Genomic DNA, 21,744 nt, shown 5'->3' on the forward strand with positions numbered 1-21,744 from the left:
CACAAGAAGCAAGCGGATTAGTCTAGAACCGGCCAATATTGTTCTCAGTATTATCTTTTTTCCCAGATTTATTTTTTTTCATCCACCAAGGAAGTCCCAAAAGTCCAGGGATCCAGAAATAGGACATTATGCTCATTGATATAGCGCCAGCAGGTTCCAAAGCGCTGTTACTACAGGGTTAAATATATTTAAAATAGCAATAAGGCACGTGGAAACATACGGGTACAGAAGGAGAAGAGGACCCTGCTCATGCGAGTTCATCTTGCCACGAGAAGTTATTTAATTTCCTTTTTGCCTCCTTTGCTTCTTGGACAACAAATTTTGTTTCCTTTCTTTTTTATTTGGACAAAATTCAGAGGGGTTTTTGTTTGTTAACGCATTTCTTTGTAAAATAGAGTCTCTCCTAATCTGCTGTCTCTCCGAAGCACTTGGAACCTGGCCAACATGTAAAGGGTGGTAATTGTTTTCCGGCTACTTTGAGTTTAAATGTTAACTGTTGGCAGCGTTCCTAGAAAGCAATCTTGGCGAGGTTCCAAGTGGTTAAACTTGTTTAGCTTTTATGACTCCAATGAAAGTGAAAGCAGCTGTTGGCAGAGTTCCCAAGAAACAATCTGAGTAGGAGAGAGAGGGGGGAACTCAGCCAAAACAGACAAAGAAATATAAAATAAATATTTGGAGGTTTCTCGTTCGTTTGGTTGGGGGGGGGTCCATCCTCATTTTCAGAGATTCGTAAGATTTTGTGTTAAAATTAAAACGTGTAGGAATCCGAAGGCACGTGTATTACTAACACAGTCAACTAGGAAACGGCAGGAGCTGCCCCCAAAATCTAATGGCTTATATAAAAACAGAACTGGAATTAACCCTTTAAATCGGGATATTATATAATAAACTCAATATTGTTTTTGGGTTTTTTTTTTTTTTTACATTATTGGGTTATTACAAAAACATAACCCGGGCCTGGCAGTCAGCGAGTTAATACACGAGCCAGATTTCTTTTCTGCTTATTTTTGGAATCCCATGAAATTTTACCAGAACGCCATTTATTCAGAGCACGAAAAGGGCAAAAGAACCGGAATGTTTCAATTTCTAGCGGGAACATAAGGGCAGATCGATCCGATTCTACGACGTGCGCGGAATGTTAAACATCGGACTCTCTGACCCTGTTTGTTAACGCGGAGCGCTTTGCATATTTTCCACCACAAAACACATTATTCATTATCATTTCTTCATTTTTGTAACAAATAATTGAGATATTCATTGATTTGCATAAATTACTTTTTTTTTACATGCCTAATAAAGACAATTTACATTTGCTTTGGTGTCTATAAGCGCTGCGTAGATTGTTGGCGCTATATAAATAAATGATAATAAATATATATATATAATTAGTATCCCTTCCCCTACACAGGCTTAAATTCCCTAACTGGATTAACCCTTTACTCTACTGCTTCAGATGGAAGGCTGTTCCATGTATCCACCACCGGAAGTGTTTTACATACACTTTTCTTATATTACATCTATTATTTTGACCGAAATATAAAAACCAAGAAGACAAACTCACCTGCATCAGCCGTGTAAATCCTGCGCTTTGGGGGTCGCAATCTGTGATCCCCCCCCCAGATTTTAAGCAGCAAATCACTGGCAGAAAAGTGTTCCTGGTGAAATCAATGGGAGCACCAAATGCACAAGCGGGCAGAGGGTCTCATTGGGTTTAGCCCTGACCAATCGTTAAGAGTTCCATAAATATATAAATTCTGTATTCGGTAAAATTCCATCTAGACGAGTATTTTCTAAATATTTTATTGGCATTTTTCTTGCTGTAAATAACCTGATTTCCTGATTGCTCCGATTCTATCATCACTGTCTCCGGTGACAGAATGGGGGAAAGGTGGTCCCCGTGGTCGCGTAAGTAGAGATGTCAAGTTTTCGGAAATTTTGAAGCCGTGGGAAAAAAAAAAGTTTTTTTTCAGGAAAAAATGGAAAGTTTCTGATTTTTTTTTTTTTTAAATGCAGAGTGAAGTAGTTTTACAAATTCAAAATGATTTTGTTACACGAGGAACATGAAGGAGCCATCAACACAAAAAACAAACAAAAGATCTCCTCTAATCCTCCTCTATAGATTGGACAGGGAGAGCGATCAGAATCGCCCAATCAGATTTGCTCCTTGGCACCCACTGAAAAAGTGAAGTAACCGGCATTATTTGTGCATCGTTCATACATGTCTTCATGTCATGTAGTTTGAATGTTGTGTCATAAACATATTATTTATCTTTGTAAAAGAACATATTCCACACTCCATTTTGTTTAAATTTTTTCCCAAAAACACAGTTTTTTCCCCCCAATTTTTCCAGACCTTCCCATCTCTACGCGAAAGTAACACAGAACAGCGGAAAGCAGAGAGAAGAGGAGACGGAGGAGCAGAGACATGGAAGCCGTTGCTGGAGACGACATTTGAGAGAGAGCAAGAAAAAAAAATATATATTTATATTTTAAACGAAAATTCAGAGCTTTTTCCTTCTTTTGTTCCGTTGGGGCCCCATCCTCACTACGGGACATTCATCCGAACGAACACATTTAAGGAAATGAGTTAAAATTTAAACTCGGACAGATCGGAATCCGCGAGTCTGGTTTTTATTTACCAAAAAAGTATTAATATTTCTCGGTAGAATAGGAGAAATCAGAGTTTATGACTGTAAAGAAATCACCTGACCCCCAAAACCACAAACCTTCACCTTGTACTGCGCTGTGGAATATGTTGGCGCTTGCTGGGAATAAAAACAGACCAAGCCCGCGCCTGTTCGAATGGCAGATTTTATTAGATTTGCTAATCTGATGATAGACACTGAGATTTACCCTTCAGCATTAACCCCTCAATGCCGGGGAGCAACTGCATACCGTGTCAGTGGAAAAATGGGTACAAAACATTAAAAAACACTAATGCACTTTGCTGATGGGGACGGTCTCCCTTATCAGCCATTGGAGGGCTTCCTGGCGTCCCTGTTTTTCCAGCTCGGCCCCCACGATGTTTCTGCACTGCTTGTGATACTCGTTCACCCAGTCGACCTTTTGGGAAGGAGAGAGAGGGGGGGGCAGTTACGGTTAGGTACTTTTTTATATCTATACATGTTCTGGCAATTTCCGCACATTGTATAGGTGACATTTTATTGCTATTCAGAGGCTGACCTGCCCGATATATGCTCCCTGTGGGAGTGAAAGACTTAGAATTGTATTCTGATTGTATCTGTTTGTACTTTGTATCTATTCACATTGGAAAACATCCTACAGGTGACATCGCTTCCAGCTTCTCTGTACCTAACCTGTTAAATGTACAACCGTTCAAAAGTTTGTGGTCACTCGGCTGTTTTCATGGAAAACAAAATGGTTTCTAACGATCAATTAGCCTTTTAAATGAGCGATCAGCGAACAGAACGTGCCATTGGAACACAGGAGTGATGGGAGTGATAAAGGGCCATTGGAACCCAGGAGTGATGGGAGTGATAAAGGGCCATTGGAACACAGGAGTGATGGGAGTGATAAAGGGTCATTGGAACACAAGAGTGATGGGAGTGATAAAGGGCCATTGGAACACAGGAGTGATGGGAGTGATAAAGGGCCATTGGAACACAGGAGTGATGGGAGTGATAAAGGGCCATTGGAACACAGGAGTGATGGGAGTGATAAAGAGCCTCTGTGCACCTATGAAGAGATTCCATTAAAATCAGCCATTTCCAGCTACAATAGTCATTTACAGCATTAACCCCTTCTGCGCTGGATTTCTGACCCAATTAATGTATTTTAATGGAAAAATTGTTTTTTTTCTTTCAAAAAGAAGGACATTTGTAGGCCCCCCCCAAACGTTTGGTGTATGTTTCTGATCTTATCGTATTCTGAAGGGCACTGTATGGCTTTTTGGCAGTGCAGAGGTTAATTCTGCACCATCGCATCCACCCAGTGCAATTCAGAAAGGTCCACATACACAAATCGATTTGCTCCGTATCTATTCAGCTGCGGTCTTTACCTCTTTCTGAGTCAGCATTTCGATATTGATCATTTTCGTCTGTATGGGAACCAGGGTAATCGGCTCGAAAGTCAGACTCCCGCGGTTCTTGAAGTCGTACTGAGAAAAAAAGAAAAACAAAATGCAAAAAAAAAAACCAAAAACAAATGAGAAGCGACGTCTCCCTTTCCGTGGGAATTATTCGCTCTCGCCGATGAAACGAGCAGCAGCTGCAGAAAGCCGTCGGGGGACTCTCGCGGTTAATATTACATTAAAAAGGTAAACCACAAATTGTTTTTAAAAGCCTCGTCCCCCGAGGAGCGACATAATAAGCAGCGAGCAGCCGGCTGGCAGCGAACAGTCACAGCTTATTAAGGAAGTGAAGGTCTCATTAGTATTTTGTTAACAGCTCATAAGTTAACTCGCCGCCCGCTAATACACAGAGCGCTCTGCGGGGACTTCAGTAACTCGCAGAACGAACCGCACGGCGCAAGCCAAGGGTTTCCTACAAACTCATTTTTATCTTACTGAGAGGGTGGTAGATAAGTGGAAGGCCTCCCAGCAGAAGTGGTAGAGGGAAATACAGTGAGGGTATTAAACATGTGCGGGATAGACATACGGCTCCTGAATCTAAGACGAGACCAACGACTGATTAAAGGTCTGAGTTGCTATTTATGAGACCTCGAGATAAATATTACATACACCCTCCTTACTCTGTTAATGCAGACGTGACAGATCACCTTTACTGCGGGGTATTACAGCGGGGTATTAGGGGCTCCTCCTGCAAACACAATCCCTGTTCGCTGTATCTTTAACACGGACACAAGAAAGGTAAGGAGCAGTTTGGTCACCTTGGTTTTAGCGGGAATAACCAGCACCAGGTTCTCAATCCTTATTCCAAACGATCCGTCTTCGTAGTATCCAGGCTCTGAAAACGAACACCAGGGATCATGGTTTATACGCAGAAAACAAGACAAGGTGAGCCAACAGGTGCAATGGCGCGGTACGGCCGGTGAAATGGGATGTCCCACCTCGGGGTGGAAAGGATGAAACGGGGCACTTAGGGACTAGCTGTGATACCTTTGTAAAGCAACTGGTAATGTCCCAATGCCGGATACGACAAGGACGAGGGGTCATTGTCGTATCCGGCACTGGGGCATTACCAGTCGCTTTATAAAGATATCATAGCTAGTCCCTAAGTGCCACAATTCCCATTACGCTTGGCTTTCCCTTTGCCTGCTGCACGGCATTTCCTGTTTCTTCGTAAAGTTGCGTCACACACATGGAGACACAAATCACAAGCCAGACATGTATGAAGGGGAACGGCATGTAAGGCGACGACAATTCCTTACCGTCTGAAAGGATCATCCCGGCCTCCAGGGGCTCGTCGGCAAAGGTTTTGTAGCTGATGCCGCACGGCCCTTCGTGGACATTGAGGAAAGAACCCACGCCGTGGCCGGTTCCATGCAGATAGTCCAGACCGTGTTCCCATAACGCAGAGCGGGCAAAAGAATCCAGGAGATGCCCTGAAGGAATAAACGGTACGCCGAACACATAGAATATCACGGATAATGCACGGCGAACACATAGAATATCACAAATATCACAAATTATCCGTGATATTCTACATGTTACATATAATAGCCATTGCACAGCGCTACTGATTATGTTGGCGCTATTTAAGACAATAAATAATATACTTAATATTATTTATTGTTTTATATAGCGCCATATTCCGCAGCGCTGTACAATGCTATACATGCTTTTAAAAAAATGTAACACTGAAATAATAATAAAATTCTGACCTTTAGTTCCATTGGGAAACACGGCCGAGCTCACAGCGATGTGTCCTCGTAACACGAACGTGAAACACTCCTAGAGCAGAGAGAAGAGACGTCAGGCTTCACAGCCACGTCTTACCTGCTCGGTCGGGCTGAACGGAAAGTACCGTACCTTCTCGTAGTCGGTGGGGCTCCCGAAGTGCACCGTTCTCGTGACATCTGTAGTGCCGTCCCTGCCAGGAAAAAAAAATAAAATTAAAATTTAAAAAAATATATATATATATTCAATTTGCAAACTGAAACAGTAGGAATCATTAATGCTTTCTTTGTGTATAAAATGTATATATATGAAGTTGTATTAAAAAAAATGAATTGGAGAACACATATTAACTTATTTTGTGCTGTTTTGAAATTAAATGTGTATTTGCTTGAAAAAAAATTTTTATTTATACAATATTGTCATTGCATTCTGGTTTTACCAAATCTCCATATATTATAGAGCCGACATATTGCATAGATCTAAGGAATTTAAAAACAGAACGTAACAACACAATGATACACAGAAGGGTGGGCTTGTTAGGGCCTCGCATGTGAGCTTACAATCTAAAAAGGCGCTCTTACTTGTACTGGGCTCCGGAATCCAAAAGGAAAACCTCGTTTAGAGACAGTGTTCGGTTCGTCTCGGGAACAGGTCTACAAAACAAGAAGAGCTATAAACGTAATATTTACCCCCAAAAAAACTAGCATAATGCAAATAGATTAACTTAATAACAGGTCCGGCTTACTGGTAATGAATGATGGCTCCGTTCGGTCCGGTGCTCGATATCGTAGCAAAACTGAGCTCAACGAAATCCTCTTGTTGGCTGAAGCAAAAAAAAAAAAAAAAAAAGAATTAATGAGAAAAAGGAATTAATGAGAAAAAGGAAGTAATCAAATAAACGTAAAATATAAAAAAAAAATTATTCGGATGCTTGAGCCCATATATATAAAAATATGATGCAGAAAAAAAATATATATCCAGAATTATACAAAAAAAAAGAAATGAACAAACAAAAAAGGAGTACAATGAATATAATCCCAGCCACAGACAAAGAGAGAGCGCTTGACGCGTTTCGCACCTCGAGTGCTTTATCAAATAGCGAGTTAAAGGAAAAAAGAATTCCCTCCTACGGTGCTTAAATACCGTAAGGGAACAAATTGTGTGGTTACATTCATTACGCTCTACTGATATTTTTGCCGTTTACTGTTTTGTTATTTTCTTTGATTGCAGAAAAAAAAAACAGTACGTTTTTGTAACAAAGGGCGACTGTCGTACACGGGGTTATACATCGCACTCTATCACTAAGAGTGATTTAAGACCCTAGGGCAGGATAATACCACTTAATAACCCCAATCGCTGCTCTATCTCCCTCTTCAGCTGACAAATGTTTTTTGGGGGGTATATCGTGTTTATCTCCCTGAATGTCGCCAGAGCTTCAGGTGACATTCAGGTGACAGCCTTCACCTGCGGAACTCCTCGGCCTTGTCGGCGGCTGAGATTTCGGTCACCGATCCTTTAGGAATCTAGGAGAGAAGATATGCTTAGTAAAGATGTTCAGGACTTCTCTGCAATGACTCTTGGTCTTTCTGTAAAGCCATATACATGTACGCCATACATGTGAAAAGCATAATCTTGCATGGACTCCGGTGCATTTTATGGCATGTAAATGGGTGCAGGCGTTCTTTACTTACTGGAGTTCCAAAATGTAACTTTTGTTTCAGGTGACTCCTCCCCCAGCTGCCGCTATTGAAAGCAGGAAGCATACCTCAGTACACACTCTGCACATGCTCAGTAGTAGCAGAAGGCATACCTCAGTACACACTCTGCACATGCTCAGTAGTAGCAGGAAACATACCTCAGCACACACTCTGCACATGCTCAGTAGTAGCAGGAAGCATACCTCAGTACACACTCTGCACATGCTCAGTAGTAGCAGGAAGCATACCTCAGTACACACTCTGCACATGATCAGTAGTAGCAGGAAGCATACCTCAGCACACACTCTGCACATGATCAGTAGTAGCAGGAAGCATACCTCAGCACACACTCTGCACATGCTCAGTAGCATTCTCATTCTTGTCAATGAGAGCTGGGCTACCTCTGAAATCAATGAAGTAGCCAATCACATGTATGCCATCTGAACTAGCATACATGTGATTCAATGTTGCTTCAGTGGGAGTGCTACTGAGCATGCGCAAGATGTTTACCTACTAATGCTTCCTGGTTTCAGTGGTGGCAGCTGGGGCAACTGTCTAGACTGTTCCATGTATTCTGGCGTGATAACTGACTTACTTATAGCCGTACAATATAGTCACTAATTTTAATGATGCCTGCACTTCCATCGGCCAAGGAAATGCACCTGACTACCCCGGAAAGGGGTTTATTTCACATAAACGCTGTGAGCCATTGATTCAGAGCCCTGCCTTTTCATTAGTATTCATAAATCATTTCCCTGGTTTTAAGAGAGATTAGTTATAAAATTCCTACTTCACTTAACTGCACTAAACCGTAGGGTGAGATGTTTTACACATCAAGAAAATGCATTATATGCATAAACACCAAATAATACATTAAGAACCATCTGTGTGATCTCTTCTGTTTGGCGAGAAGATTGGGTCGCTCAGCCCGTTTGAGAATTCGATGGGGATAACGTACCTCCTTCTCCAGCCAGTTAAACAATTCGCAGAGAGCAACAGCGTCCTTCACCTACAAGAAAGCGAGGGGGCAGCTTCATTTCTAGCAACAAAGCATCGGATCCGCAGCAGCAATGCAAAAATTGCCAGAAAACCCAGAAAATGCAGACAGAATAAACCTATGGACTGCTGCCTCCGAATGTTTGTGTTACTGTAACAGAAACATAGAACCTGCCGGCAGATCGGCCCCATTCGGCCCCGTCTAGTCGCCCGTTTCTCCTGCTGTGAAGAGTCAGACCTTAATCAGTCGTTGGTCTCGTCTTAGATTCAGGAGCCGTATGTCTACCCCATGCATGTTTAATACCCTCACTGTATTACCCTCTACCACTTCTGCTGGGAGGCTGTTCCGTTACAAAAGCCAAAATGCGATCTATAATAACTGAACCAGGGATTAGCAACACGATACGGAATGGAATTGCACCAAAACCTAATCTAAATATTATATTTCCAATAACAGAATTCCACATTGTTAATCTTTCCAGAGGTAAACATACTTACATGGGCCCGTCTCATACCCTCAATTTCCGAAGCATTTTTCACAGCCTTTGCCAGGCATATGGGGGTATACTGGGTGAGGGACCTGTGATTCTGGGGAGAAAGGAGAACATTTTATTTAAAAGAGACATAAAAATCGTTTTTAAGTCCAAACTAATGAGCGGCCAACATCCAATCCAGTGTGACGGGCCCGTTAGGTGTCTACCTTCGGGATGGCCTCTGTCAGCGCGTAGCTGGCCTTGTCGCTTATCCACACTCTCTCTTTGGGGGCCAGGCCGGCACAGATGCTCTCCAGCGCTGGCAGCACAGACTCGTAGGGCTCCAGCTGGACTTTAAATTCCTCGGGGGGAGACGAGTCGAGCAGAAGGTGCCCCCTCACCGCTGGGTCAGCGAGACGGTCGCCACTAATAAACAGCCTGTCCAGAAAGCGGCCAATACGGAAAATTAGAATTTAACAAGTTATGGTAAAATACGCATAAAAATGGAAAATGGGGGATGTTTTTCCCTCACAGGCCTCTGCAACGTGTTCTTTACTTTCGGAAAATGTTCCAAACTGAGTTCTTATCGGGTGCGCAGTATTGGAGGTTTACTGTAGTTTTTAGGGTTGTGTCGATGCTTATTTCTGCCCTAATTCACCCAAAAAGCGTGACCCGAGCCGTACTGCAGCCTGAGACATGGTGCCCACATGCAAGACACAGGTCCTCGGAGCGTACAGACGCTGAAATCGTTTCTAGCTCCTGCGCGATCCCCATGGCTTTGGGCTCGAGCCCCCAAACCCCTGCCCAAAATTAGATATCAGTGATATAGCCGTTTTCTTCCCTAAAAGAATACAGAATTGTCGTCATAGAGAGGGTTTTCCCTGAGGATGACAAAGTTTTCTCTGCAGCAGAAAATCATTCTCGCACTTACCCACCGGGGGTCGCAAAAGTGAAACATTTATCACTAGAACCCTGTTACCCCAGTGAAAACTTTTACGCCCCCCCCCATTCTCACCTAATGCACTTTGTTCCTATGATGGCGTAAGCAAAGAACACGGGATTGTACTCCACGTCTGACCCTCTCAGATTGAAGAGCCCTGAGATAACAAGAAAGAGAACAGATGGGTATCCTTCCAGAGGAAACACACAGCGAGCGAATCAACCTTCTAAATGCCATCGGGATGATATCCGGCATCCATTGGTCAACCCAACAAGAAGAGTCAATATCAAGTATCTGTTCACACAAGACCCTCACTTTATAGAACATCCCTGATTGCGAGCAGGAGGCCAGAGAAAGTCAAACGTTGGATAAAATAAAGTTTGATGTGAAATCAAGCGGGGATCACCTACATGCAACTTCATCCAACGCGGTCAGGACGATCCAGGACGCCTTCCTCTCTGCCATGCTGGCTCTGAGGGCTTCAATCTTTTCTTTCCATGAAACGCCTGCGACGGTGAAATGGTTAAATCACATTCAGTGTGTGAATAGAAAAGGTAAAAGAACAAGAGGGGTTTATTGACGAATGTCTCCTGTTCTCACTATTACCGTGTGAACGTTCTTATCCCTTTCTGGCTGTTTTTTATAATGCGTGTAATGGTTCTTTAGGATATAACCAGAAACTTAGATGATTAAGTAAATATATCTAGTAAATATATCTATACATAGCTTTATGTGCCGCACAAACCTGTGTACTTGAGACCCAGCGTTATCAGCGACTGGCAAGGTCTTGGCGGACGGTCTGTCCAGATGGCGTCGATGAGGTTTTCTTGCACGGGAACCAGAGAATGGCCGGCATTCTTTAAGGCGAGCGACATGGTCTTCCATTGATCTGAAATGGACAAGCAGGCATCCTAAAATCCCGCTGGATTTATAAGGTGGGGGCTGAATTACCATGGACAGCAGGTTATAGGTAGAGATTATTCAGAGGAAAGTCAAGTTACTGGTGGAAAATGTATCACCAATTCTACTTAACATTCTAACTAATACATGGTGGAACCCGGAAGCAGGTAACTCTCTATCCAAATACGTATGAGGCCACCACACAGCCATCTGAAAGTTTATTTGCCCTCAGATGTCCCATCATCCAATATGAGCTGTAGAACGGCTATGATCCTATATAAGATTGAGGAGCCTTACTCGACTTTATATCCCAAGGAAAACAGCCTACTAGTGCAGAAGAGATCTCTTAGCACGGGGGGGGGGGTTAAAGACACATCAATCTAATAAAATATACCTGTCTGTATGATAAAAGGATCGACTCCAACCCGTGAGCCCTCTGGAAGCACATTTACCAGCCAGTCCTCCTGAGTCGGGGTGTCTTTCAGCCCTGAAAGAAAGAAAAATGCCAGGTTACGGGTGTCATAACCTTCATCTAAAGGCTGGCTGAGCATTCTATGAGTTGTGGTCGCCGCCACTTGAAAGCAGATAATAATTTGCCAAAGTTAGGGAGGGGTTTATAAACTTATGTAGCCTCTGCAGCCCATCAAACCAAGTGTACCACATTAGAAAATGTGTATTCGTGGTTGGTTTAAACAAATCCAGAAATAGTTATTTCTCACCCATTTTCATCAACGTCCAGTTGCTGTCTATCTGCTGAGCGGCCTGTAGGAAGTAACGTCCGTCTGTCCACAGAGCTGCGTTCTGTTCGGTGACGATGGCCGTTCCTGGTAGTCGTTATAGAAACAGATTGCATTAGAATCACTGACACTGTAGAAATCTGAATAGTAAGCAACTTTCCAGCTGTCGAACTACAAATCCCATAATGCTCAGCGGCAGGACCTTGTTCACACCTTTCAGAGTCCATAGTTAGGATATAAAGGTTAAATTGATTGGGTAGGTAGGTTTACTCGGGGTTCTGCAGTAAACACTCCTGATGCCTGCGTAACTCCGGCAGAGAACACAGAGGCACCGGCCCTTCCACACCAAGAACAAGCGGGGCAAGTTACTATTTACACCCGGGAGACCAGGTCACGTCGCTGCTTCCTAAACTCCATTAAAACCTCAAAAAATATCTTAGGATATTAAATGTGTATTCGGCACATTTTAGATCAGCGTAAGGATCTTTACAAGGACCGACGTGTTACAGAGGACACGGTGAAACTTAACCAGCCTACCTAACCACGGGCTACATAAAATCATCGGGGGCAACGCGCGTCCGTCGGGGGTCTGAGGGTCTCGCCGGTGATCTGAAACTCTCAATCTGTGTATAGATCTGCTAGGAGGCACCAGACTGCCGTGTAAAGTTTTGACCGTCAATCGAAGACAACTTGGTCTCAGAGATTTGTCTTTCGGAAACATCCATTCTACCTGAACACCAAAATCGGAATCTCCGCATGGCTTCTGATTTTAATTAACCCCTTAAGGATGATGGGTTGTCCTTAAACCCATTAAAAACAATGCATTGTGAGCCTGTACATACACAGGCTTTGTCATGATGGGGTTAATAAATAGCACACAGAAGAACGGAGAACACTTACCGGCAGAGCCGTTAAAGCCAGATATGAACTCCCGTCTGCAGTCGCACGGCGCGATGTACTCGCTCTGGAAAGAGAGGAACGTGTTCATGTTTACAGTTTTTTACACAGTCAATTACATTATTTTTAGATTGTAAGCTCACGTGCGGGGTCCTCATAAGCCCACCGTTTTTGCCCATCCTGTTGGATATTTCTCATGTATTTGTCAACCGCCCTATATTTCAATTGTCTCTTTACAAATGAATTCAGTGTGATGGGTTTTTAAATTGTGCAGCGCTGCGGAATATGTTAGTGCTCCATAAATAATAATAATAATAATAAATATAATAGTAAATATGACAAGCAGCAAATACCAACTGACTTTTAAAAGCGTTTCTTGGGGTGTGGAGGGGGGGTAATTATGAGACAGATAAGCTGGTATTTAGAATTAATTTTTATATAATATTTCTCAATAACAGGAAATACTGAGAGATCCCCTATAAAGAGGATACCTGGTGCGCGTCCCCCGAGGGTATAATGTAGGCCTGGATAGGGTCCGGCAGGCTTCTGGAGGAGCGCATGGTCTGCCTCAGCTGACGCAGAAGTTCTGTGGTTACTTTGGGGGCCATTCTGAATGCCTAAAAGACAAAAGATCTATACGTTAGCACCGCGTTCTATCACTACATGAAAATAACTCCCATTACTCCCATTTTGGCGAAACATGGTAAACGAAGACCATCAGCCATTAATTTTCCATCGTTTTCTATGGTTACTCATTTGGATCTTTGTACCAGATTAGCACCAAGCGACAGGCGCCGTCATGCAAAAAAGGGACAGGCGCCCTCTGACGGCACGCAGTAAAGGGACAGGCGCCCCCTGACTGCATGCAGAAAAGGGACAGGCGCCCTCTGACGGCACGCAGAAAAGGGACAGGCGCCCTCTGACGGCACGCAGGAAGCGACAGGCGGCCTCTGACGGCACGCAGGAAGCGACAGGCGGCCTCTGACGGCAGGCAGGAAGCGACAGGCGGCCTCTGACGGCAGGCAGGAAGCGCCAGGCGGCCTCTGACGGCAGGCAGGAAGCGCCAGGCGGCCTCTGACGGCAGGCAGGAAGCGACAGGCGCCTTCTGAGGGCACGCAGAAAAGGGACTGGCACCCTCTGACGGCACGCAGAAAAGGGACTGGCCCCCTCTGACGGCACGCAGGAAGTGACAGGCCCCCTCTGACGACACGCAGAAAAGGGACAGGCGCCCTCTGACGGCACGCAGAAAAGGGACAGGCGCCCTCTGACGGCACGCAGAAAAGAGACAGGCGCCCTCTGACGGCACGCAGGAAGCGACAGGCGCCCTCTGACGGCATGCAGGAAACGACAGGCGCCCTCTGACGGCATGCAGGAAACGACAGGCGCCCTCTGACGGCACGCAGGAAGCGACAGGCCCCCTCTGACGGCATGGAGGAAGCAAGGGACTATGTCTGACAGCATGTAGGAAATAGGGCGCTCTGCAGGAAGTTGGGGTGCCGTCTGCAGGAAGCTGCTGTCTGACACGCATTATTATTATTATTAGATTCATTCTTTCTTAAACGCACTTATTTTATTGTTAACATTCCCTCCCTGCTATAAATAAAGCAGCCAGATACCCCAGCTACCCCTAACCCCTCTAGGTGCCCCTGCCTAGGCCCGGTTACCATACGACTCCCCGGCTTCTCCAGGCGTCGCCTCAAAATCCCGAGCCGGTGCGCAATGTCAGAGTGCCCCGCTGGTGCTGCTGGGAGTTGTAGTTCTGACTAAGCAACCAATCAGAGCGTAGCGCACCCGGCGGACTACATTTCCCGTGAGCCTTTCCGTCCAACTCTCAATCTGCTCTTTTCTATGCATGAAATGCAAGCCTCTTATCTCATACAATTAAAGCAGCAATAAAGCCTCTTCTCCTACATCAGGATATGTATTTTATGTTATGAATTTATATATTTAAGTATATATTTATAATTTTATATATGTATCACTAAGTGACCTATTGAAACTGATCGCTATGCCTGGTACAAAAACGGTTCCAGAATTTAGGTTTCCAAAAAGTGCTGTAATTATGTGGAGGAGAAAACCCCCTCTAACTCTTTGCCCCCTCCCCCCCCGTCTGCATGTGATGGGCATTGGGGGGGACACCAGAACAGGAGGCGCCCCATACAGCGCGTGCGACGAGGGGCAAGGATACGGTAACCTGTATGCTGTCCAAAGCCTGGCCCTGGGATCCGTGCATGCGCTGCTTTATTTTGAGAATGTGCCAAGAAGGTTCCAACACCCCCTTTGCTCCGCTGATGCCCCCTTTCCTCCGCTGATGCCTCTCTCTTCCACGATGCCCCTCTTTTCTAGGGGGTCAGAGGGTATTGCAGGGTTCTACAGCCCTAAAAGCCCCAGTAATGTGTATAGAAACAGCAGGAAATTGATTTATAAATTAAACGGGGTAAATAACACCCATTATTACCCCTGCGCTCCGTGTCTAATGCAGACTATGGGGGCTGAGCTGAGTTGGAGGAACCTCTATAAATTCTGTAACCAGCCCATTGAGCAGCTGAATACTGGGGGGCCTGATTGCCCAAGAAGTCAATTCCCCCCCCCCGACCTGACGCGCTAGTCGGCCTGAATTCATCACTGCTTCCAGCCACATCTCCAACCAAACAGAAGAGCCCCTCTTTGCCCCTCTTGAAATGTTGGAAGCCATAGCAGGATCTCTACCTTCTTTCAACTACCTTCATTACCCCACTGTCACTTTAACACCCATTAAGGGAAGAACGCCTTAACAAAGGGTTTATTCACTAAAACGTGAGTTTGAGGAAGAGTCGCAGTCCTAATAACCCCGTTCTCTATGACCCAGAAACGGTCCCAGAGCAATAAAGGTAGGGACCCTTGGACCGCTTCTGTGTCATTACCAATAGAGAATGGAGGGTTGCAGCTTCCTAAAGCGTCAGAATCAATATTTCTGGGTAATTTTGATCAATACAAGAAGCCTCTGAGTAAAATAATAATAATATAAGTAATAATAAAGCCTAATTTTGCTGTTGTTTTATTTTTACAAGTTACAGGTGAGGATCCCCTTGGTTTAACCCCTTCTTACCTCCTCAACGCCCCTGTCTTCTTCGCTGTCCTCAGATGTTGACTGTTCAATGAGAGCTTTGCCCTTTAATCTTTCTCCATAAACATATCAGTCATTGCGCTGAACCTTGAACCCAAGACAATAATTCTTCCGCAGGTAAGACAGAAGCGTAAGGCCTTCCAACCGGCAGTGATACATTCAAAAATAAGCGATTTAAAATACTTTTATTTACAGTATTCTGAATCTCTTGAGAATGTGTTTTGTTTGCACTAATAGATCCGATTAGATCTTTTTCTTTTTGATACAATGTATAACATCACTGTAATTCCTACTTTAAACACAAGGTGGCAGCAGCTACTTAAATTAACTATGGTTAAAGGTGCTGTTCCAGTTATACAAGGAATCAACTAGATTCTTTAGGTTTAAGGCCCTTTTCCACCTCCTCTGCTGAATTTAAAACTTGCACGACTAAATAAAACATCACCCCTACTGTTTAATACCCATGCGTGGCCTAACACAACTCCGGCACTGAAAATAGCTGGGGAGCGGACGACTGGGCAAAAGCATACAGGGGAGATTCTGCAAAATCGCTCCCTTGCATTTGCAAAAGGGACACAACAGAAATTTAAAGGGACCTCTTAGCTATCACATGCGTTAAAGTTCATATGAAAACTCGAGTGTCCTTTTAACACACAGAAATTAATGTTTTCTCTAAGTGGAACAGCACCTTTAAATCCACCAAACCCAGCCAAACCCTATGTGCTGTTCCAATGTTAAGTTCCATACATTGCTGGCTAACAACTTCCCGTCAAAGGGTTGACTAAAGGAAGGCAGGGCGCAACTTTCTAGTGTTTGCTTCTCTAGCGATGAAAGGGTTAAAGCAGTTCCAACAACAACAAGCTAAGAGGTAGGAACACAAGGGTTAAAAGTTTATTACCGTTATCTAATCTTTTAAAGCAACAAGTAAATGGCAGCTCTTTCTGTGTCTGTTGTGAAACTGTTTCTCAAGTAACCCAGAGTAAAGGGGATTCCCGCTGTGTGCATTCTGCGCGCATGCGCGATACGTGATAAATCTTACAATAATTACAAGCAAATAGAGGCTGCAAGAAATGGCGCCATCTGAGCAGCGGAATAATACGCTCCACTTTACAGAAGAATCAATACTGATTCCGGTTTCTGTAGTAGCCGCTGATCTATTGTTACCGGTTGCAGAATAAATCCTCGTACTATCGTATATATATATACACACAGTGATAGTCAACACAGGGTCCCGGGAAGTCACCTATAAATACCTGCCCAAAGAATTGTTACAAATAAAATGTTTGACAATAGATCATTTCCCGCGTCTCTATCACTTTCTGGGACAGAAATCTCATGGGAAGTGATAAAATCCCTGTCTGGTCCCAGGAACTGACGCTTTAATACTGGGAAGCCGCCTTTCTGGTGATTGAATGAAGCATCAGGAACTCTTGCTCTCCCTGTTATTTTGGAGCGCACCTCCTCAAGCCTTCCTGATTTGGAGAGACTCTTTGGACTCCAAGAGAGGAGAGCTGGCCTAGGGGCAGGGAGGGCAATAAATGGTCCAAATTCTTTAAACAGGGCCATCCCTCGGCGCTTAGTGGGGTTGCGTAATGCAATGTTACTTGACCCGGCGAAAGTATTGGGCAATTGGAACAGCATGCCGGCAAGCTCATCTAACAAAAGATCAACTCCCAGCATTCAGGGACATTTAAGGTTGTTTTTTTTTTTATTGTTATTAGTTACCATAGAAACCGCCAGCTACATTAAGCTGCTGGTATCCATACACCGATCCCTGCTCATAGGCAGGGATCAGAGATTTTATTTCACTATAAAGAACCCCTTAACCAATCAGCAGCATTCCTTTTTACAATAATAATATAATGGAAGTCTGAGAAGTGTGATGGCGCGATATAAAACAATACATAATAATAACAATAAAAATAATATTAATAATAATAATATTTTAGCTGATCGGCGCTTCTGGTGACCCCCACGCGTGGGATATGAAATTGCCTGTCTAGCCCTGCGTTGCCAACCCTATCCCATAAGAAGTTGGCACTCTAAGGGTTAATGGTAACCTTCACATTTGCCCCTGCTGAAATTGTAATGAGAAGCTGCCTTGCGTGTCAGCGACGCCTCGAGGAAACTCTCGGGACCCTAAGAGGGGGGAGAGCGGATCTTCCACTCAACGCGGGCCGAGCACCAAAAATAACTTTACACGGAAAACAGGGAATAATAAATAAATTAGAAATAAAATAATAAACTATTCATGCCCTGTAGCCTGATGTATCCCCAAATCACAAAACATGTAGAAAAGTTACAAATTAGCATGTTATTGGCACAAAAAATTAAACCTTGAAACCCCAAAACTGTTTAGAGACAAAAACATTTATTTTTGTCTTTATGATGAAATTTAGCTTTTTGCTGATTTTCATGTAAATTAAAACATACACATTAATCGGGATTTTATTTTATTTTTTCCCATTTTTGTTTATTCTGAGGTCATGGAGGTCACCTGTTATCCCCTCTTGTAGGAGACACAGAAAATCCGACATCTTTAGAACCAATAGGAGGGGGGGCAGCGGAGAACGGAGGCCGAGAGAAAAAAATAATGATGGTTTATTCTATTTCAGAGTCATTTCATAATAATAATAATATCCATTGTACAACGCTACGGAATATGATGGCGCTATATATAAAAGAATACATAATAATAAGAAGAAAATAAGATGAGGTTAAATTTTTGAATTTTCTTTTTTTTTGGGGGGGGTTAATGGAAATTCCATTAGGGTCAAAATGTTAAAACAGCTCTTCACACACAAGACCTCGCCAGGCACTTTAAGACCATTTGTGCATCTATAGGGGGCCTTGGAAATAAATGACCTTCCCCGGACCGGACGACCTTCCCTGGATGCGTTTCCTGACCCGTGGGAAACCAAAAGATATTTTTTTTTTTTAACACAACGGAAAGATTAACGCTGCAGCTTTCTTCCTGTTTTAGAGAAGATAGATCTGTGTGACACGAATATCCGCTCCCTCGCATAAAACCTTCCAAAGCAAAATAAAAATGATCTCCTGATTGTTTGCCTTGGCCCCGGAGCTTATATTTATCAAAGAACCCGTATCAAAGAGATGGAAAAAAATATGAATTATTTTCCAGTTTATTTGGAAAATCGGGATGGAACGCAAAAAAAAAAATACAAAAGTTTCACCAGGTTTGAATCAGGACGATGATGAGTTAGAATTTAAGTTTCCGAACTGTAGTTCGTAATTCAATGATGGTTTATGAATATATTTTCTTATTATTGATTTATTATTATTATTATTTATTATTATTATTATTTATTATTATTTATTATTATTTATTATTATTATATATTATTATTATTTATTATTATTATTATTTATTATTATTATGATTTTTTATTTTTTTTATTATTATTATTTATTATTATTATTTGTATTATGAGGGAGAGAAAGGGTGAATGAAAATAAAAATAATAAAAAAAATAATAATAATAATTTAAGTTTTCTTAGTGATTTTTGAGGAACAAACCTTTGTTTAAAATGTTCTGCTCTTTTATTTCCATCTGTATTACGGGGGGGTTTATAATAAAATGCACATATTTATTCACAAAAATAAATATAAAGATAAAAATAGAAATAATTATAATATTTAGTATATATTTAAATATAAAAACATAAAAGTTAGCATTTTTACACAGCCATATGTAGTTTTTAAGCGTCTCAAGTCATAAGTTTGGGTGGATTTTCAGATTTATTTAGGGAAAGTTCTTTTCTTTCTATAGGAAGCAGTTCCATTGTTGCGTAAATACATTGTTCTGTTAGAATGTTTTGTAGTTAGAGATTTAGTTAAAATTGGTTTCACTAAATCTGAGTTGCTTAAAGTAAAAAAAAGTGACCAAAAGTAACTAATTTAGAGAAACAATGTTTTTAACCCCTTAATGACAAAGCCCGTACATGTACGGGCTCAAAATGCATTGTTTTCAGTGGGTTTAGGGACCGCCCATTGTCCTTAAGGGGTTAAAAGTGTTACGTCATCAGATCCTTTGCCTCTCCCATTTGATTTATTGCAGAAAATGTAAAAAAAAAAAAAGAAGTAAAAGCCAAGAAAAAGGCATTTCCAGTTTTCCGTCTAAAGGAAGGAAGAGTCGTTCTCACTCACTGGTCGGCGGTCACTTCACTCACTGGGACAGCCGAGAAGAATAATTCTAAACAGCGTCCGCCTTCGGATTAACCATTTTCATATAAAAGCACAGATTTTATTATTATTATTGAATTATTATTACACTATTGGTTATTTAGAACCATGTTGATTCTATTAACCATTCGTTTCTCTGCAGCAAAGTATTTTAGCGTCTCCTAAGTGAGAATTGTGTGGGACTTTTTGTGTGGCCCTTGCCGGGTTTGCCAGTTGAAAAAAACCCATGAAGAGAAAAAGCGGGAGCGGACTGTAAGGTTTCAGCCATAGGGCCATGAATTAATATTATTATTATATCAGTATTATAGCCTACAATGCGGTCAGCATGGAAACCTGTTAAGGGAGCCATAAAGGATCTGGGACTGGAGGAGCTTTCCCTAGAATAGTTCAGTATCTCACAGCGGACTTGTCCTGGCATGGCGAGCTCTACTGGGATATATAGCGCCATCATATTCCCCAGCGCTGTACATATACATTAACTCTCATTGCATATGTAATTGGAGGCCACGCCTCCTTTTAATCTCACCCGCCAGTGAAGTGATTTAATGCGCATCTCCGCCTTTTAAATTTCATTAGAGCTTCTCGTCTGTTAGTTTGTCTTTGTATGAAGTAATTTCGGGAGGTGAAACATTCCTATTTTTGACAAATTCATTAATACCCCACCTTGACATAAGATCCGTTGCCATGGTAACGGAGGAAGGCGGTTGGGCCGACACAGAAATCAGCGTGCAGAGCTGACGATGTCCCCGGAATGGAGTCTCTGTAATCGTGTGATCGGACTTGTGTTGATCATTATTCTTCTTATTCATTGTTTTATATAGCGCCATCATATTCCACAGCGCTGTACAATGATCAGGGGTATAGCTTAATAGAAACCCAGAACCCGCCAGCAGATCGGCCCCCATTCGGCCCCCGTCTAGTCGCCCGTTTCTCCTGCTGTAAAGACTCAAACCTTAATCAGTCGTTGGTCTCGTCTTAGATTCAGGAGCCGTATGCCTATCCCATGCATGTTTAAATCCCCTCACTGTATTACCCTCTACCACCTCTGCTGGGAAGCTGTACCCTGTCTACCACCCTGTCAGTAAAGTAAATATAAATTATATTCAGATTTATAACAATTTGCTGAATGATCAGAGTAATTTTCCGACACAGATAACACCAGCAGAGCTAATTTATAGCCCCCTCCCCCCGATTTCCACAATCAAGGATTTGGGTTTTCGTATCTTATGAATAAAAGGGAATTTACAGAAATACGTGTAAATTTCTCCAATTTGATCTTCAGTTCTAAGGAGGGGATAAATGAGTTGCAGCTGCGATGACATCATTATCACGCTAGAAAAACGTTTCATCCTAAACAGTGTAAAATTATCACTAATTACGGGTCGGATTCTTTTTTCACGCGGTGAAGATATTGTAGCAGCTGCCGAAGGGGCCGTTAAAGGCGCCATTCAGGGAAATGGGACAAAATTAATGTATATTTATTATGCGACTTCATCAAATTAATGAAATACGGGGGGCTTTGTATAAAAAAAATTTGCCCCCTGAGTTTTTGCCCCAGTTTTGGGGAGAAGGGGCAGACTCTCGGGGTCACACAGTCTGGAGCCCCCGCTGTGATCAGATATAAGACTCGCAGTTGGTGCCTTTGCTCCCAGTGTGTTATGGTTAATATCCCTGCTTGAATGCAGGTGACTTATTAATTATGTGTATCATTAACTAATGACAAGTTATTAGAGCCATTTGGGTCACACATTTGAGGAGACGCTATATCTTCACGATGGGCTATAAAAGGGTTAACTCGTTTAGAACGTTCTCAGGTATGATAGAAAGTGACTCCAGTGCAAAAGTTTGAAAAAGTTTCCTATTACCATAGCAACCAACTGTTCAGTCATTATTGACATTCCACTGGTTGCCATGGTGATAAGACCCCTTTTTAAAAGCAATCCCCCTATTTCATTCCCAGACACCGGTAAATGCTT

General features: G+C 42.7%; 1 protein-coding gene across 2 annotated transcripts; it reads right to left on the reverse strand.

Annotated features, from left to right (window-relative positions):
- Positions 1–2,794: 2,794 nt before the first annotated feature.
- Positions 2,795–15,663, reverse strand: XPNPEP1 (X-prolyl aminopeptidase 1). Of its 2 annotated transcripts, none has more exons than XM_053451029.1 (20): positions 15,547–15,663; positions 12,950–13,075; positions 12,462–12,525; positions 11,544–11,648; positions 11,219–11,311; positions 10,670–10,813; positions 10,335–10,430; positions 10,000–10,081; positions 9,212–9,422; positions 9,010–9,099; positions 8,474–8,524; positions 7,283–7,341; positions 6,564–6,641; positions 6,400–6,471; positions 5,951–6,011; positions 5,803–5,872; positions 5,350–5,523; positions 4,849–4,925; positions 4,019–4,117; positions 2,795–3,063 (listed from the first exon to the last, which is right to left on the reverse strand). In XM_053451029.1, the coding sequence occupies exons 2-20, from the start codon at positions 13,064–13,066 to the stop codon at positions 2,935–2,937; spliced, it is 1,872 nt and encodes a 623-aa protein (XP_053307004.1). In that variant the 5' UTR covers positions 13,067–13,075; positions 15,547–15,663; the 3' UTR covers positions 2,795–2,934. The 2 variants fall into 2 exon arrangements, with proteins under 2 accessions (XP_053307004.1, XP_053307003.1); XM_053451028.1 differs by lacking the exon at positions 15,547–15,663 and adding an exon at positions 14,123–14,180.
- Between the last annotated feature and the right edge of the window lie 6,081 nt (positions 15,664–21,744).

Source organism: Spea bombifrons, chromosome 11 (genome assembly GCF_027358695.1).
Source record: "Spea bombifrons isolate aSpeBom1 chromosome 11, aSpeBom1.2.pri, whole genome shotgun sequence".
In the NCBI taxonomy this organism is placed as follows: domain Eukaryota; kingdom Metazoa; phylum Chordata; class Amphibia; order Anura; family Pelobatidae; genus Spea; species Spea bombifrons.